This window comes from Nicotiana sylvestris, chromosome 12 (genome assembly GCF_000393655.2).
Source record: "Nicotiana sylvestris chromosome 12, ASM39365v2, whole genome shotgun sequence".
In the NCBI taxonomy this organism is placed as follows: domain Eukaryota; kingdom Viridiplantae; phylum Streptophyta; class Magnoliopsida; order Solanales; family Solanaceae; genus Nicotiana; species Nicotiana sylvestris.
The window spans coordinates 136,175,179-136,191,379 of NC_091068.1; the positions used below are offsets into that span (position 1 = coordinate 136,175,179).

At 39.7% G+C, this 16,201-nt stretch overlaps 3 protein-coding genes across 3 annotated transcripts; all 3 read left to right on the plus strand.

Annotated features, from left to right (window-relative positions):
* The first annotated feature begins 2,841 nt into the window (after positions 1 to 2,841).
* LOC104235683 (uncharacterized) lies at positions 2,842 to 3,936 on the plus strand. The gene is made up of 2 exons (XM_009789493.1): positions 2,842 to 3,007; positions 3,188 to 3,936. Exons 1-2 carry the CDS (start codon positions 2,842 to 2,844, stop codon positions 3,934 to 3,936), a joined length of 915 nt encoding a protein of 304 aa, XP_009787795.1.
* Positions 3,937 to 8,024: 4,088 nt separating this feature from the next.
* Positions 8,025 to 8,675, plus strand: LOC104235681 (uncharacterized). The gene has a single exon (XM_009789492.1). The coding sequence runs from the start codon at positions 8,025 to 8,027 to the stop codon at positions 8,673 to 8,675; it is 651 nt and encodes a 216-aa protein (XP_009787794.1).
* Positions 8,676 to 8,958: 283 nt separating this feature from the next.
* On the plus strand, positions 8,959 to 9,704 carry LOC138883799 (uncharacterized). Its single transcript, XM_070164512.1, has 2 exons — positions 8,959 to 9,294; positions 9,366 to 9,704. Exons 1-2 carry the CDS (start codon positions 8,959 to 8,961, stop codon positions 9,702 to 9,704), a joined length of 675 nt encoding a protein of 224 aa, XP_070020613.1.
* The last annotated feature ends 6,497 nt before the right edge of the window (positions 9,705 to 16,201 follow it).

The following is a 16,201-nucleotide window of genomic DNA, read 5'->3' on the forward strand; positions in this document are numbered from 1 at the left end:
CCAACCTACATTCCTTCTTCCAATTCGACTCTGATTCATCCAGAAACAGAATCAAAGCATGCACGCAAATTGATACACATAATATGGCGCTGCTTATAACCTCAAACTTTCGAACCGAATGCAATTGCTCAAAACGACCAGTTGGGTCGTTATATAAAATATTCTGAAAGTGGAGAGAAAGCTCCCAATGTTGTCTACAAAGGGAAGCCTTGGAGCAACAAGATAGTTGCCATCATACGCTTCTTCAAGCAGTCATGGCCTGACGCTCAACAACTTGTGGTAAATTTGGTTATAAGTCAGCAGATTATATAGTTTTTTGGTCCTTTTAGCCGTCATCATTGTTGAGTAAGAAATTTTTAGATTTGAAACCTGAACTCTAAATTCGATATGACTTCATTGAGACACACTTACTGGTTACTGAACAACATCTATAGTAGTCGTCCATTATAGTTTTCATTATTTTGTTGCTTTAGTATGTCTTCACTATACAAAATTATCATGTTAGTTGGGTTTGTTAATGTCACGATCCAGACCGATGGACCGCGACGGGTGTCGAGTCCTACCTGTCGAACACCCTTAAGCATGCGTCTAAGATATAAACTGGAATGACATCTGCTGAATTTAGAGAATAACATACATGAAGGAAACCTGCTAAAAAGGCATATGTACATATACATGAGGAATACAGTGGGCGAGTTGGCAAGGTTGCTATAGATAACTATATACCTAAAACTGAAAGCCGACACGGCCACATGCTATCCAACTATACATAATTGTCGACAGACCTCTAATAAAAATACAATTGTACAAGGATGGGACTGAGCCACATCATACCCATATATATAAGTATATCGTACCAAAACCAGACGCAGCTCCGGATCAAGTGGATCATGCCAACTCTCACTAATCAAGGGTCCTAAGAAGAGGGACCGTCGGCTTGCCTACCTGCACCTGTGGGCATGAAACGCAGGCCCCAGAAAATAGGACATCAGTACAAATAATGTATTGAGTATGTAAGGCATGAAAATCAGTATATAAAAGATATAGATGAAACATGGAATAAAGAGATCCATCTGTAAATCTGAATAACTTTGTAAATTATGAAATATTTATATTGTCATGCACGTACATATAAATGTCGTGCCATGCATAGGTATAGGTGTACATAACATCATCAAGCCATTGAGGGCATCCCATCATATTGTCTCGGCACTATGGGCAACATCATCAACATATACCAACTGATCAGGTGGTGGTGCATATATAATGTCGTAACATTTTTTCCATATCCCATATACATAAATATATACATATAAATACGCGTATATAACATCGTCTGGTCATGGGTCAATGTACATGCATAAATGAATAAAATGCATGAAAATATATTAAAAATCTCAATATTCTTTTCGGATAAACTTTATCAACTGTGTATTATTTTGAGACCCATGAACAGAAGATATAATAATATGTCCCATGGGAAATCAAGAACACAGAGACCCCTAGTATTTCTATGAATAGAGTCGTTTATGAAAACTGTGTGTTTTCTCATTTCTTCTGTATAACTTGGATCATGTCAAAAAGAAAGAAGGGATAGCTTTAAAATACCCGGAGTAGGGAAAATTCGTATAATATTTCTGAAAAAGATTGCACTGTACTCCTTTAGAACCGTAAAATTTTACGTTGCTACGGTTCTAACAATTCTCGTTGGAATTGTTTGCAAGAATTTCGGTTGAAGCTTTTTCAGTTGAAGCTTAGTGTCTGTTTTTGAATATTTGAATTAGGAAAAAAGACTTATAGTTCAATTTGTTATTCTCTGTCCAAATGAACCAAGCTTTAAAAGAGACCAAACATTTTATAAACTTTGAATGCCTTTACTTTACATGTTAAAGTCTTGTTACCCTAGGTAGCCACCTAAGCCAATTTGGCCCTTAGTCATTTTATTTTATCAGCCCCTTGCTGCCACATATTTTTTCTTTGGGAGGGGTGTGGTTAGTCTTATCTCATAATTTATTAATTAACTAGGTAATGTCCTGTTACCCAATAATTAATCAACTGCCCGCATAATTAAGAATTATCTCAAATTACTTAAAATATTACTTATTTTTAATATACTTTATACATCATACTATTACGGTCATATGGTACCTTGTACGGTAATAATCCATAAATATCGAGCATTATAGCTCAGACCGTATTTTATCTCAAATCGCCAACCTTCAGCGAAACTCATTTTTTTTAATTCGTGTATCCTTTACCCTTCATGGCACTTACTTATCGCTTATTATAAATAGCATACATACGTTAACCTCAAGATAATCTCATCCCGAGTCTACGTCGATTAACTGAAGATGGAACTTTAATCGTACGAAAACGCGAGATATAACAGTTAATTTTAGTGGCTAGCCATTAGAATTGGTTCTGGGCTATAAAGTGTATATTGTAATTTATGGCCAGCGGATGATATTAGTAGTTTTTATCGAATGGCTAGTAATGAATTTTGCTCAGGATTGAAAACTTGGTTGCAAATAACGGCACACTTTTTAGGGTTGAGATCCAATCTAGTAAAATAGTTTAATTCAAATGTTGACACATGTTGTAATATAGTTTCAGTGGTCAGAATCTATTTGGTCTTTATTCTCTCTCCTCTTTCTCTCTTGGCGTACTTTAAGTGTGATTTGCTAAACAATGTTGGCTGAAAATGGGGCGAGGATGACCAAAAAGGAATGTGAAGAAGGTTCAACTGGCTGATTTCATAATGTCAGGTAATCGCAGTGGAGGACAAGGAAGGGCTTCGTCGCCGACTGAAACCCTAACTAGCGAAAAAGGAAAATCTCGATAATGCCTAATACAGGACCAGTAAGCCCAGAAGGTAACATTGTTCCATTGCTTACTGTAGAACGAATAGTAACACAAACGACTGAGAAGACTAAGAAGTTGGACCAAATCCCCTCTCAAAGGGCTATTGCTAGCTCGAACAAACCAATTGCAGATGAAGAGCAACAGGGTAATTAACACCAAGAGGAAAATCTGCTGAAACAGGAGAAGGCAGGTCCAACAAATAGGAAGGCAGGAAAACCATGGGTGAACCTGTTTGCTAGCAATAGGATGGCTGCAAGGGGGATGGACTTGGTCTATATTCCTCTAATGATTCAGAATGGAGTTAAAAAGGTTAAATTGTAACAAGAGGAGATGACAGATGAAACCAAAAAATGGCAGAAGACAATCATACTGTATGTCATTGGCACCTTCCCATCAATTGGTACTATGGAAAGGTTCATAGCTTCCCAATGGAACTTTGCTGCTAAACCAAAAGTTTACTATCACAATGGGCGATATTTTGTCATTCTATTCAATACCATGGAGGATAAAAATGAAGTAATGTACTCAGGGCCACACACTTTAGGTAACAAGCCAATTATCCTCAAATCGTGGTCTGTTGATTTCAATTTCTATGATGAGGTACTGAAGACCATACCACTGTGGGTGAGTTTTCCAAACCTACCTTTGAATTGTTGGGGTAATATTACTTTGAGCAGAATTGCTAGTGGTTTGGGCTGCCCTATATATGCTGATGAATGTACATCTAGTACAGTTAGAATCTCTTATGTTAGGGTTCTAATTGAAATGGATATTTCAAAAGAATTTCCAAAATGCATTATAGTGCAAGATCTATCGAGGAAAGAATTTGAGCAGGTGGTAGAGTATGATTGGGTGCCACAATACTGCCATGAATATCTTATGGTTGGGCATGATTGTGCTGTCACACAAGAAATTGCTGAACCACATATAGAAAGGCAGAGGGATGGACAACAAAAACAAAAGTTTGTAGTACTAAATCAACAAGACAAAACTTATAAGACTAGAGGCAATATGCAGCAAGCAAAGGCTCAAAAGCCAACAGTTCAATGGGTAGCAAGAGGACAATTCAAATAGAATGATGAGGCTAAGGACAAACAGGCAACTCAACCTCAGCAGCATGAGATGCAAACATTGGATAATGACAAAGAATCATAGCAAAAATCTAATGGAAAAGGCATGAAATCTAACCATTCCAGGCCTCAGCAATATGCTCTTGTCACTACCAATAGTTTCTTTCCTTTAAGAGTGAAACCACATGCTGAACATACAAGCTGGGCTGATGTTGTTGAAGGACAACGGAGTACAAAGGAAGGTGCAAAAGAGGTTCCCCATCAATCCATCTCATTATGAAGATAGCTACATGAAATGTGAGGGGGTTCAAAAAATTATATAAGCAAAAGGAGATGAAAGTGTTCTTACAGGTGAATAAGATAACTATAATAGCAATTATTGAACATAGAGTTCAAGATACCAAAGTAAAAGATATAATAAACAAGGTTGCAACTGGTTGGAATTGGTGTTCGAATATTCATCAAATGACAGATGAAGAATATGGATTATGTGGGATCCTAATAGTAACATGTTAACGGCTCTACAAAGCCATACATAATTCATTTATGGACTAGTACAAAGTGTTGTATCTACCAATCAGTTTGATTTCACTGTTGTGTATTGACTTCACACAATTGCCAATAAATATGATTTGTGGGCTGCTTTAAAGGAGTTGGAGGAACAGATGAACATGCCTTAGCTAATTACGGGGGATTTCAATATAGTTAAGGATATGGATGACAGAGTCAATGGCACTGCAGTTCATGAAAATTAAGTTAAAGGCTTCAGAGATTTTATGGAAGATTGTAGAGTAACTGAATTAGCAACTGTAGGAAGAACTTATACATGGACCAATAGTCATGTGTATAGCAGGATAGATAGGGCACTTGTAAATGCTCAATGGATGATGGATATGCCTCTTATGCAAGTCCAAGTGATGGATCCTCATTTCTCAGGCCATTCTCCCCTAAGTATAGAGATGGAATTAACAATGGATAACAGAAAGAAGCCTTTCAAATTTTATATTGCTTGGCTGAACATCTAAAATACGGTCAAACTGGTACAAGAAGGATGGCAAAACAGGAGTATTGATATGAAAGATATATGGCAGAATTCAAAAATTGTGAAAGCTGCTTTGAAAGGCTTGAATAAGAAAGAGTTTGCAGATATAACTATAAAGGTAAAAAAGATGAGAGAGGAGTTGGAAATCATTCAAACACAGATGAGAAACACTATCTCAATTGTTGATATGTTTGAAGCTGAAAAAGATATTAGACAGAAGCTCGAGAAATGGAGTATTATAGAGGAAAGTATCTTCAAGCAAAGGTCAAGAGTACAGTGACTTAAATTTGGGGACTCTAACACAACTTATTTCTTTTCCAGCATGAAAGGGAGAATCTCACAAAATCAAATCAAGCTTCTCACAGCTGAAGATAAAAATATATTAAGAACTACATCAGGCATTGAGCAAGATAGTGGGCTTTTATAAGAGATTTCTAGGGAATTCATCTAGTAGCCTGCCTGCAATTGATCCCACTGTGATGAGGCAAGGCCAGTATTAACAAAAAACCAGCAACTACAACTAATCTCACCTTTCACTAGTTATGTGTGTTCAAAGCAATACAGGGGATTGATGACTCGAAAGCTCCAGGGGGTGATGGATTCAATGCATGCTTTTACAAGAAAGCATGGACTATAATTGGGAAGGATGTAAGAGCAGCAGTTCTAAACTTCTTCAATAAGAACAAAATGTACAAACCAGTTAATAGCACCTCAGTCACTCTGATTCCCAAAGTGAAGAATCCAGCTTCAATCAAACAGTATCGACCTATCCCATGCTGCACTATTCTATATAAGCTCGTCTCTAAGAAGCTAATAAGTCGACTACAACTAGTGATGGAATATTTGATTGATAAGAGCCGGGCAGCTTTTGTACCAGGAAGAATGTTGAATGACAACATCTTACTAGGCCATGAGCTTGTGAAAGGCTATGGAAGGAAAGGAACTTCACCCAGATGTATGATAAAAATAGACATGCAGAAGGCATTTGATCCCTGGAATGAGTGTTTCTTGGATAGGTCCTCACAACAATGAATATACCAGGCTAGTTCATCAAATGGATTATGATTTGTCACCATAGTGTCCTATTCCATTGTGATTAATGGCAACCCAACAACTCTTTTTGATGTTAAATGTGGAGTCAGACAAGGAGACCATTTATCCCCATATCTCTTTGTACTGGATATGGAATATTTGACAAGGTTACTAAAGGGTTTGAAGAATAAACTAGACTTTAATTTTCACCCAGATGTGAGAAGTTAAACATAGTACAACTAAGTTTTTCCAATGATCTGCTTTTATTCTGTAGGGGTGACCTAGTGTCTACACAGATGTTATATAATTGCTTTCAACGGTTTTCTAACTCATCTGGGATGATTCCAAATCAAGAGAAAAGTTGTATATACTTTGGAGGGGTGCTGATGGACATACAACATCAAATTTTGCATAGGCTGGGGTTCTCCATGGGATCTCTCCCTTTCAGATACTTTGGTGTACCACTGAGTGCAAAAACAATTATTAGTGGCTCAATGTAGCCCCTGCTAAATAAGATGTTGGCAAAGGTTCATCATTGAATAGAAAAATTCTTGTCTTATGCAGGAAAATTACAATTGATCAAGAGTGTTATGATTGCTATCCAATCCTTTTGGTTGCAGATATTTCTGCCAAATAATAAACCTGCTAAAGTATTTGCAAGAGATTCTTATGGACAGGGGAAGCTGGAAGTAGCAGGAAGGCACTGGTGGCATGGAAGCAACTCTGTTGCCTTAAGACTGTAGGTGGCCTGAACATCACTGATATTATTACATGGAATAGAGCAGTAATCCTTAAACACCTTGAAACTTGTGCAAAAAGAAGGATCGATTATGGATACAATGGATGCAAACATATTATATATATAAAGCAAGGAGAAGCATGGGCTGTCAAAGCTAAGCAAGCATCATGGTTAACTCAAAAGATTTTGGGTGCAGTCAGGTACCTCACTAAAGAAAATATTATAGTGGAATAGGTGATGACTGCAGATGTTTACTCCATCAGAGACATGTACAACAAACTTAGAGGAGAATTTCCAAAGGTTTCATGGAGGAAACTGTTGTGTAAAAATGATAGCTGCCCTAAATGGATCTTTATTGTATGCATAGCCATATAAGGCAGGCTATACACTAGGGATAAGCTTATCAAATGGGGTATATAACAAATCCAATTTGTTCCCTGTGTGAAGGAGCTAACGAGGATCATGAGCACCTGTTCTTTGAATGTAATTACTCAGTGGCTAATTGTTTCACATTCTTTGATCTGTTCTTCCGGATAATTTATTCGCTTTCGGGTCTATCTCTCTGCTGGGCATCACCAGTGGTAGGGGTGACAGCCCCCTATTGGTTTGGTTCCATGGAATTTTCTATGTATTTCAGGCTGGCTTTGGACGACGAGCGAGACGGGCACATGCAAATAGTGAAGTACAACCCAAGTGTTAGCAAGGGACGACAGGAGTGGGACGCGAACGAGCTAGGTAGACGCAACACCATCGGGTATACCAAGACAATTCCCAGGTTCTTATTACGGGAGTTGGTACCTCCCGTTTTCAAGTTTCCGTCTGTTGTGTTAGTTGTGTTAGTTGAATTGTTGTAGTCTGAGTTCTTATTAGTTTGTTCACCAAATTAGTGTACCTGTAGTGGCATCTTGTCTTCTTCTAGTTTGATTTGTTGTATGTGTTAGTGACTCCCCTTAGTTTGTCGGAGGTATAGTGGTTGTGGTCTGAGATAGTCGAGTGTGCTCATATCCTCAAGGGCTGTAGGGGGGTGGGTCGGGAGATAGGGAGGGGGTTAGGGGTGGGTCGAGAGGCAAGGGAGGTAAAGGGAACAAGGGTGTGAATCAGTTGCGAATTGGGTCATGGAACGTAGGTACATTGACAAGTAAGTCTATAGAGTTGGCGAAGATCCTCTAGAAGAGAAGGATCAATATAGCGTGTGTCCGGGAGACAAGGTGGGCTGGGTCGAATGCGAGGGACGCGGACGGGTATAAACTTTGGTACTCAGGAACCCAGAAGGGTAAGAATGGGAGTGGGTATTTTGGTGGATAGGGAACTTAGAGAGTCTGTGGTTGAGGTTAGACGAGTGAATGATAGGTTGATTATTATTAAGTTAGTGGTAGGTCAGTGCACCCTAAACGTTGTTAGCACCTATGCGCCTCATGTGGGCCTAGACGAGGAGGTTAAAAGACGCTTTTGGGAGGGGTTAGATGAGATTGTACGTCAGGTACCACCTGCTGAGAAGTTATTTATAGGAGGAGATTTCATTGGTCATATTGGGGCAACAGCAGGTGGGTATGACAAAGTACATGGAGGCTTCGGTTTTGGGGAGAGTAATGGAGGAGGAACCTCATTACTGGACTTCACTAAGGCATTTGGGTTGGTGATTGCAAACTCTATCTTTTTGAAGAGGGATGAGCATTTGGTTACTCATCAGAACGCGGTGGCACATACTCAGATTGACTATCTCCTCCTCAGGAGGCGTGACAGAGGGTTGTGCAAGGATTGTAAGGTGATTCCAGGTAAGATACTCGTGATGCGGAATAGGCTCTTGGTGATGGACGTTGGTATTATGGTGAAAATGAGGAAAATGTTTGCTCGAGGAAGATCGAGAATCAGGTGGGGAGCCTTAACTAAGATAAAGCCCAAGAGTTGGAGGGGCGGTTGTCAGCAATGAGATCTTGGAGGAGTAGTGGTGACGCGAGCACTACGTGGTCAATGACAGCAGACTGTATAAGGGAGGCTGCGAGAGAGGTGTTATGGGTCTCGACGGGCATCTCCAGCAGGCACAAAGGTGACTGGTGGTGGAATGAAGTGGTACAAGGTAAAGTGGAAGCGAAGAAGGAGGTGTACCGGTCGTTAGTGGGGAGAATAGGCTAGCGTGCATAGAGAGGTATAAGGTATCTAGGAAGGAAGCAAAGCTGGCGGTCACAAAGGCTAAGACTGCGGCTTATAGTCGTATGTACGAGGAACTATGGGAAAAATGCAGGGATAAGAAGTTATTTCGGCTGGCCAAGCGGAAAGAGAGGAAAGCTCGAGATTTAGACCAAGTGAGATGCATCAAAGACGACGATGGTAGAGTATTGATGGAAGATTCCCAGATTAAGAGGAGATGGCAGACTTACTTTCAAAAACTTCTTAACGAAGTAGGGGATCGGGATATTGTGCTCGGTGAATTGGAGCATTCCGAGAGTCACAGTGACTTTGGGTACTGCAGGCGCATCAAGGTTGAGGAGGTCGCGGGAGCTATGAGTAAGAAGAGTAGGGGCAAAGCGACCAGGCCTAACAAGATTCCGGTAGAATTTTGGAAGTGTGTGGGGAAAGCAGGTTTGGAGTGGTTGACTAGGTTGTTGATGTTATTTTTAAGGCGAAGAGGATGTCGGAAGAGTGGAGGTGGAGTACGATGGTCCCACTGTATAAGAACAAGGGCGATATCCAGATCTGTAACAATTATAGGGGTATCAAATTACTGAGTCATACTATGAAAGTATGGGAGAGGGTGGTCGAAACAAGGTTGAGGATGACTGTGTCCGTTTCCGATAACCAGTTTGGTTTCATGTCGGGTCGTTCTACTACAGAAGCTATACACTTTGTTAGGAGATTGGTTGAACAGTACAATGATAGGAAGAAAGACCTGCATATGGTGTTTATTGACCTAGAAAAACGTATGATAAGGTTCCTAGAGAAGTTTTTTGGAGAAGCTTGAAGGCAAAAGGCGTGTCGGTTCCTTACATTATGGCGATTAAGGACATGTATGATGGGGCGAAGACTCCAGTTAGGATAGTAGGAGGTGACTCTGAGGATTTTCCGGTTGTTATGGGGCTACACCAAGGTTCTGCGCTCAGTCTGTTCCTATTCACCCTGGTGATGGACGCGTTGACACATCACATTCAAGGGGATGTTCCATGGTGCACGCTATTCGCCGATGACATAGTTTTGATTGATGAGTCGCGAACCGGTGTTAACGAGAGGATAGAGGTTTGGAGACAGGCTCTTGGATCTAAAGGTTTCAAGCTTAGCAGGACAAAGACAGAATACATGCAGTGTAAGTTCAGTGCTGAGTAGAGGGAAGTGGGTGTGGATGTGAGGTTGGAATCACAGGTCATCCCAAGTAGAGGCAGCTTCAAGTACCTTGGGTCGGTTATCCAGAGGGGAGGGGAGATCGACGAGGATGTTACACACCGTATTGGGGTAGGATGGATGAAGTACAGATTAGCATCGGGAGTATTGTGTGACAAGAGAGTGCCACTGATACTCAAAGGTAAGTTCTATAAAGCGGTGGTTAGGCCGGCCATGATGTATAGAGCTGAGTGTTGGCCGGTTAAGAAATCACATATCCAGAGGATGGAGGTAGCGAAAATGAGGATGTTGAGGTGGATGTGCAGGCACACTAGGATGGATAAGATTAGGAATGTTGATATTCGGGAGAAGGTATACGTGGCTCCCATTGATGACAAGATGCGGGAAGCAAGGCTCAGATAGTTCGGGCATGTTCAGAGGAGAAGCCCGGATGCTCCGGTAAGGAGGTGCGAACATCTGGTTGTGGAGGGCACGAGGAGAGGTAGAGGGCGGCCTAAGAAGTATTGGGGGAGGTGATTAGGCAGGATATGGCGAGGCTTCAGATTTCCGAGGACATGGCACTTGATAGGAACATGTGGAGGTCGAGTATTAGGGTTGTAGGTTAGGAGGTAGTTGAGTCTTGTCTTATACCATATCTTTGTGAGACTAGTTTGGTAGGGATACTATTTTGCTTTTGCCTTGCTTTTGATTTTGCCTACTTTGGATCATTTTTCTTGATTTTTGTTTCTATTTGTCATATTTGTTTCATATTATTTCAGTGGTGTTACTAATATTGTCTACTTTTGTCTTTTTATCTTCTTGAGCCGAGGGTCTTTCGGAAACATCATCTCTACTCCTTCGGGGTAGGGGTAAGGTATGCGTACACACTACCCTCCCCAGACCCCACTAGTGAGATTTTACTGGGTCGTTGTTGTTGTTATATGGAGAAAACTATTGCAATGGGCTGGAATAAACGGAGATGTCAAACGATGGGCTGAGGAGATCAGTTGGGCTACACAGCTTACATCAGGTAGGAGACTATCAGCAGCCATATACAGAAGGCTACTAACATGTGTTGTATACCACATATGTCAAGAGAGGAATTGGAGAATCTTTCGTAACCAGAAGAGGAGAAGTGAGGACATGGTCAGACTAATAATCCAAGAGGTCCATTGTCGAGGGAGTTTGAAATCCAACTTAGTGAAGATACTACAAATTCTAAACTTCTATCTTTAGATAGTACTTGTAGTTCCTTAGATTTGGTGTGGTTTTGTTATGACAAGAAAAATATCAGTCCTGAATATTCAAGTACGAAAGAGAACAAACAATTATCAAATCCATGAAGAGAGCAATATAAACTATACAGATCTTGAAGAAAGGATAGAGACAGTTGAAAAATTATTTGGCTGAAGTTCTAAAGGAGTTTGAAGAAGGAAGAATGAAGAGTAGAGAGTAGAAATTGAAAATTAAGAAGACTTGGTACGTGTTATCGCAGTGGGAATAGAGAAAAGTTAGAAAAGAATTAACTATAGTTAAAGAGTAAATAGATCCTAACCATTGAAACTATACTAGAGTAACATATGAATGCTCTATTAAACTTTACTGGAGGGGATTTACTGGACAAGATCTCAACCCCACTTTTACATACTTTAAAGAAACACCAAAATATTGTGGAAGCCAAATGTATATAGTGTGAATAAGTCACAACTACTATACCAAAAATTATGACAGCCACCAAATAATAAATAATATAATAAAGCAACAATAAAAGGAACACCAGAATTTACGAGGTTCGGCTAATTTTGCCTACTCCTCGGACACAACCAATATTTTATTCCACTCCAAAAATACAAGTGAAATAATACTAAAGAGAGAAGATACAAATGCCTTAAGAAGATAAGAAGGCAAATGAGAGGTGTGTTTAAATCCTAAACATTAGGCCTCCTTTTATAGGGTGAAGTACCAACCAAAATTGGTACTTCACCGATGTGGGATTTCTGCCATTCAACAAATCTCCACCTTGGCAAAATTTCACATCTTCAATTTTCTCTCAATAACAAAATTTTAGTTGTGTCTTCATCTTCAATCTTCAGTGTTCAACAATGTTGATAAAATCCAAACAATGTTGAAACTTGACCACAGTTACCACTTTGGTCAGTATATCAGCAGGATTCTCTGTAGTATGAATTTTCTTCACTGTGACTTCACCTTCTTCTATGATTTCTCGTACGAAATGATACCGAACATCAATGTGCTTCATCCTTGCATGATAAACTTGGTTCTTCGCTAATTGAATAGTACTTTGACTATCACAAAAAATTGTGATATTTTTTTGTTCAACACCAAGCTCCTTTAGCAACCCTTGAAGCCAAATTGCCTCCTTCACAGCCTCTGTAATAGTCATGTACTCTGCCTCTGTTGTAGACAAAGCAACTGTTGACTGCAAAGTAGACTTCCAACTAACTGGTGATTTTGCAAAAGTAAACACATAACCAGTAGTTGATCTTCGTTTTGTCCAGATCACCAGCAAAATCTGAGTCACAATATCCAACTACAGACTGATTGCCTCCCTGCTTAAAAACTAACCCAACATCTACAGTATTATGAATATACCGTAGAATCCACTTCACGGCTTGTCAATGCTCCTTTCCTGGATTATGCATATATCTACTAATAACTCCAACATCTTGTGAAATGTCAGGTCTCGTGCAGACCATTGCATACATCAAGCTACCAACAACATTTGCATATGGTACCTTTGACATATACTCTCGTTCAACTTCATCCTTTGGCGACATAGTATTACTTAGCTTAAAATGGGGAGCAAGTGGAGTGCTAACTGGCTTAGTCTTTTCATCTATGCCAAAATGTTGTAGTACTCTAAATATTCTTTCTGAGATAAACAGAGTTTCTTTGAACGTCTATCTCTTATTATCTCCATGCCAAGAATTTTCTTTACCTCACCCAGATCCTTCATCTCGAACTCCTTCTTCAGTTGAATCTTCAACTTATCAATTTCTTCTGAATTCTTGGAAGCTATCAACATATCATCAACATATAGGAGAATATATACAAAGTAACCATCTTTAATCTTGCGCAAATACACATAATGATCGTATTTGCTTCTCTTGTACCCTTGCCGCAACATAAACTCGTCAAATCGCTTGTACCATTGTCTAGAAGATTGTTTCAATACGTACAACGATTTTTCAAGTTTGCACACCATATTTTCTTTTCCAAAAACTTTGAATCCTTCTGGCCGAGTCATGTAGATTTCCTCCTCCAAGATTCCATGTAAAAACGCAGTTTTTACATCCATCTGAACTAGTTCCAAATCCAACTGTGCTACCAAAACCAACATAATTCTAATGGAGGAATGTTTTACAACTGGAGAAAACACTTCATTGTAATCAATTACCTCCTTTTGAGCATATCCTTTGGCCACCAATCTTGCTTTGTAGCGAACATCTACTTGGTTAGGAAATCCTTCCTTCTTTGCAAATACCCATTTACACCCAATTGCTTTCTTTCCCTTCGGGAGATTGGCCAATCTCCATGTATGATTCTGATGAATGGACTGTATTTCATCATTCATGGCAATCCTCCACTTATCTTCTTCTAAACTTTGGACTGCGTCTTTATAAGTCGGAACATCATCAGCTACAATTGAGGTTGCACAAGCAACCGTCTCTATGAGACGAACAGGTTTCGTTATTGTCCTTTTTGGCCTGCTGGTTGCTATTGATTCAAGTTGTTGTTGAGGTTCCTGAGTTGAAATCTCCTCTACTGGCTCTCCTTCCAGATGGTAATCTTCATTTGTTTTCTCCTCTACTTCTTGTGTAGGAAAAATAAATTTTCCTTCAAACTCCACCTGCTTAGAAGCACCTTCATTTTGTTTGGTATCTTCTGTTACCTTATTTACCATAGCAGATTCATCAAAGGTAACATCCCTGTTGAATATTATTTTCTTTGTCATAGGACACCATAAGTGATATCCTTTGACTCCAGAAGTAATTCCCATAAAAATAGCCTTCTTTGCCCTTGGATCCAATTTTGACTCTGTCACATGATATATGTAGTTGAGCCAAACACGTGCAAAGAGTCATAATCTACAGCAAGCTTTCCATACTATTTTTCAAATGGTGCCTTGCCATCAATAACAACAGATGGTAGACGATTAATGAGGTGGCATGCATATGTAATTGCCTTAGCCCAAAATTCTTTTCCCAAGCTAGCATTGGACAACATACATCGTACCTTCTCCAGCAAGGTCCGATTCATACGTTCTGCCACTCCATTCTGTTGTGGTGTATGTCTAACAGTGAAGTGTCAGACGATGCCATCATTTTCACAGACCTTATTGAAACAACCATTTTTGTATTCACCTCCATTGTTTGTGCGAATACACTTGATCCTCCTGCCTGTTTGATTCTCCACCATCATCTTCCATTTGAGAAAAATTCCCAGCACTTCATCTTTGCTTTTCATTATATACACCCACACTCTTCGGGAAAAATCATCAACAAAGGTTACAAAATAGTGCTTCCCACCCAATGAAGGTGTTTTGGAAGGACCCCAAACATCAGAGTGTATATAATCCAAAATGCCTTTAGTATTATGGATCGCTGTACCAAATTTAACCCTTGTCTGTTTCCCTTTGACACAATGCTCGCAAAACTCCAAGTTGCAAGCCTTTACTCCTTTTAACAATCCTTGATCTGATAAAGTTTTCAAGGATTTTCCTCCAGCATGTCCCAAGCGCATGTGCCATAGCCTGGTTGCTTCTGCCTCTTTTTCGTCACTGGATGTTACTATCGATGTCCCAATAACTGTACTACCGCGATAATGGTACATGTTATTGTTCTTCCGATTGGCCTTCATTACCACTAGTGCACCAGAGCATACTCTCATCACTCCATTTTCTGCAATGATTTTGAACCCTTTTGATTCTAGGGCTCCCACAGAGATGAGATTCTTATTCAAATTCGGTACATATCGAACATCTGTTAATGTTCTGATCATTCCATCATAGTTCCTTAATCGTATTGAACCAATTCCATATGAGGTAAGAGGGTTGTTATCCACTGTGTGGATGACTCCATATTCTCCTTCTTGAAATTCCACGAACCAGTCCCTGTTGGGACACATATGATAGCTACAAGCCGAGTCCATCAACCATACGTCTGATGATGTTGATGACTCTGTTGTAACTAATGAGAAGTCTGAATCGTCACAATCAGCTACATTTGAATCCATAATTGCCTTTCCATTGTTATGTTTGGCCTTATTCTTCAACTTCGGACAGTCTTTCTTCCAGTGCCCCTTTTCTCGACAAAAGGCACATTCATCTTTGCTGGGTTTAGATCTTGACTTGGATCTTCCCTTCTTTGTTCTCATTTGATTTTGAGGACGAGCCCTCACAACCAGTGCTTCTCCTTCTCCGCCCTTTTGTTTTTCTCCCTTTCTTTGTTCATAGCTATACAAAGCCGAACAAACTTCTCTGAGAGAAATTTTGTCATTCCCATGGAGTAGAGTAGTTTCAAGATGCTCGTACTCATCAGGAAGTGACCCCAATAACATCAAGGCCAAGTCACCATCATCAAAAGTTGCATCCATATTTTGCAAATTTGTGACCAACTTATTGAAACTGGTGATATGTTCGTTCATTGTGGTACCAGGAACATAGGTGAAGCGAAACAGTCTCTTCTTCATAGTACAATTTATTTTGATTGTTTTTCTTCAAAAATTTATCCTCCAATGCTTTCCATAATTTATTTGCAGAAGTTTCCTTTGTGTCTGGATATTTCATCTCTCTAGCAAGGTAGGATCGAATGGTACCGCAAGAAACACGGTTGATAATTCTCCAATCTTCTTCTCCAATAACATCTGGTCTTTTTTCTTCAATGGCAAGATCTAGCCCTTGTTGAAAAAGGACATCTAGAACCTCGCCTTGCCGCATCCCAAAATGTCCTGATCCGTCAAAAATTTCTACCGCAAATTTCGCATTTGACACAATTCTTGTCATAAGCGAAGATGCCAATGATGACGTATTGTTGACACTTGATGTAGATTCTTCTTGTTTATTGTCTCCCATCTTTGACACAAATATTATTTAATAGTTGTCAACAAAAATCAAGATTATTT

Bases quoted from the DNA above. Each gene is read 5' to 3' on its own strand.
- LOC104235683 (XM_009789493.1), top strand. From the start codon at position 2,842: ATGCCTAATACAGGACCAGTAAGCCCAGAAGGTAACATTGTTCCATTG. The intron at 3,008-3,187 runs GTAATTAACACC...AATTGTAACAAG, and splicing joins TGCAGATGAAGAGCAACAGG to AGGAGATGACAGATGAAACC.
- LOC104235681 (XM_009789492.1), top strand. From the start codon at position 8,025: ATGGGAGTGGGTATTTTGGTGGATAGGGAACTTAGAGAGTCTGTGGTT.
- LOC138883799 (XM_070164512.1), top strand. From the start codon at position 8,959: ATGTACGAGGAACTATGGGAAAAATGCAGGGATAAGAAGTTATTTCGG. The intron at 9,295-9,365 runs GTAGAATTTTGG...GTTATTTTTAAG, and splicing joins CCAGGCCTAACAAGATTCCG to GCGAAGAGGATGTCGGAAGA.